Raw genomic sequence first — 2,308 nt, 5'->3', positions numbered from 1 at the left:
GAGCCACCATGTGGTTGCTGGGAATTGAACTCAGGACCTTTGGAAGAGCAGGCAATGCTCTTAACCACTGAGCCATCTCTCCAGCCCCATAAAATTTTTTTTAATGTGCAAACAAGTACAGATTAAATGAACTTCTATCATTGATGAAAACCTTAGAGTGAGTGCTTTTCGTTTGCTTGTTTGTTTATTGTTTTTTGAGACAGGATATCTCTGTATAGCCCTGGCAGTCCTAGAACTCACTTTGTAGACCAGGCTCACCGAAATCTGCCCTCCTCTGCCTCCAGAGTTCTGAGATTAAAGGTGTGTGTCACTACTACCCAGTCTGTTTTGTATGTTTTAAAGGACTGATTCAATTTCTTCAAATATTCATTATAAATTATGAAATTTGAAAATTTTCTTAGGATTGTTCAGTGCCATTTGAGGAGGACAAATAAATATTTTGAAAAAAAATCTTGGTGGGGTTTAGGAATGTAGGATAAGGGACGAGAGCAAACTTTTACATTAAATTTTTAAAAAATTATTTGATTTTATAATTATGAATGTTTTGCCTGCATGAATGTATGTGCACCATGTATGCGTGGTACCTGCAAATATCAAAAGACCAGAGTATTGGGTTCCCTGAACTAGAGATGGAGATGGTTATTAAGTACTGTATCAGTGCTGGGAATCAAACCCAGGTCCTCTGAAATAGCAACCACTACTCTTAGTTGCTGAGACATCCCTTCAACTCCACTTTGGTATTTTTTAAATTTTATTATCAACTGGGTGGTAGTGGCACACATCTTTAATCTCAGCACTTGAGGAGGCAGAGGCAGGCAGATCTCTGTGAGTTTGAGGCCAGTACGGTCTACATAGTGAGTTCCAGGACAACCAGAGCTTCATAGAAAGACCCTGTCTCTAAATACCAAAAATTTTATATAAATCATATTGACATCAAATTAAGAGTTCAAGACTGAGAACTTAGAATAAAAAGAAACTAACAGGTTAGTGTGTTGACCTGTAGACTATAATGTCAGCATCAGAGAGTGTGTATATTTAAAAAATACTGATGAAGAATTCCTACAGTAAAAAAATCTATTTCTTTGATATAAAGTATATAAGCAAAAACTGAAGCAACAGGCAGTCCATACAGGAAACAAGCAAGCATGCTAAAAAATGAAAAGGACTAGGTCAACTTGATCTCCCAATGATTAGACATTCACCTTGTCAGGAAGCTTACACTTAACAGTACCTTCAAACTCTTAGGCTGTTGTCGAACTTCCATAACATGTTTTCGCCTTAGTTCCCGTTCCCTTCGCTTATTATATTCCAGCTGGTTAGTGAGCTCGGTTTGATGCTGCAGTCTGATCAACTCACAGCGCATCTTCTGAATAGTGTTGAGGTGGCGAAACTCCAGTTCTTGCATGGATTCATGCTGTCGTAGCAGCATAGCATGTTCCAAGTCCTTCTGAGTCTGCCTTTTGTTTAACTCCTAAAATATAATTCAAAAGAAAAAGGTATAATTTATAGCTTAAACATGGTGGAAGGCAAGGACCAACACTTGAAGTTGTGTTCTGATCTCCACATGTAGACGTTGGCTAATATGTAGTTACACTCATAGGAGTGAGTGTGCATATAAACCCACTCATTAAAAACAAAGAAAAATCTAAAGAAAACACAAACACAAAAAGTTGATGCAATTAACCCTTTGCTCCAATAGTGGCTACATAGTAAATACTAAGTTTCCATGCCTTTTGTGTTTGTGTGTAGGAGTGCTGCTTGTACATAAAAAGAACTCTCCCTCCTATTATATCCTAGTTCTATTTCATAGATTTAATGAAGAGATAAGTTCTTTTTTATTTTATTACTTTAAAAAAAATATCAATCTAAATCCCCACTCCCTCTCCTCCTCCCAAAGAACTAAGTTCTTAATCAAAAGCTTCTCAGAATAATATGTAGCACATGGTGGTGAGGAATGAATGTTTTTCTTGCTGGGCATGGTGGCTCACACCTGTAATAGCAGAAGTACATTGTACTCTGAGGTCAATTCCAACCTTGTCTACATATCAAGTTCCAGGTCAGTCAGGGCTACGGCAGACACTTTCAAAACTAAAATATAATAAAATAAAGTAAAAATATTTGCTGGGGGGCTGGAGAAATGGCTCAGTGGTTTAAGAGCATTGCCTGCTCTTCCAAAGGTCCTGAGTTCAATTCCCAGCAACCACATGGTGGCTCACAACCGTCTGTAATGAGGTCTGGTGCCCTCTTCTGACCTACAGATATACACACAGACAGAATATTGTATACATAATAAATAAATAAATATTTA

At 37.6% G+C, this 2,308-nt stretch overlaps 1 protein-coding gene across 1 annotated transcript in view; it reads right to left on the bottom strand.

Moving 5' to 3' along the window:
* Window positions 1-2,308, bottom strand: part of Taok1 (TAO kinase 1) — a 97,225-nt gene that overhangs the window by 18,860 nt on the left and 76,057 nt on the right. Inside the window, exon 16 of the mRNA XM_026780057.1 lies at window positions 1,232-1,471. Within this exon, the coding sequence (XP_026635858.1) occupies window positions 1,232-1,471 (240 nt within the window). The remainder of the gene's footprint in view (window positions 1-1,231; window positions 1,472-2,308) is intronic.

This window comes from Microtus ochrogaster, chromosome 7 (genome assembly GCF_000317375.1).
Source record: "Microtus ochrogaster isolate Prairie Vole_2 chromosome 7, MicOch1.0, whole genome shotgun sequence".
Taxonomy (NCBI): domain Eukaryota; kingdom Metazoa; phylum Chordata; class Mammalia; order Rodentia; family Cricetidae; genus Microtus; species Microtus ochrogaster.
Note: the sequence above shows the minus strand (reverse complement) of the source record. Positions and strands in the feature narration are given on the sequence as shown.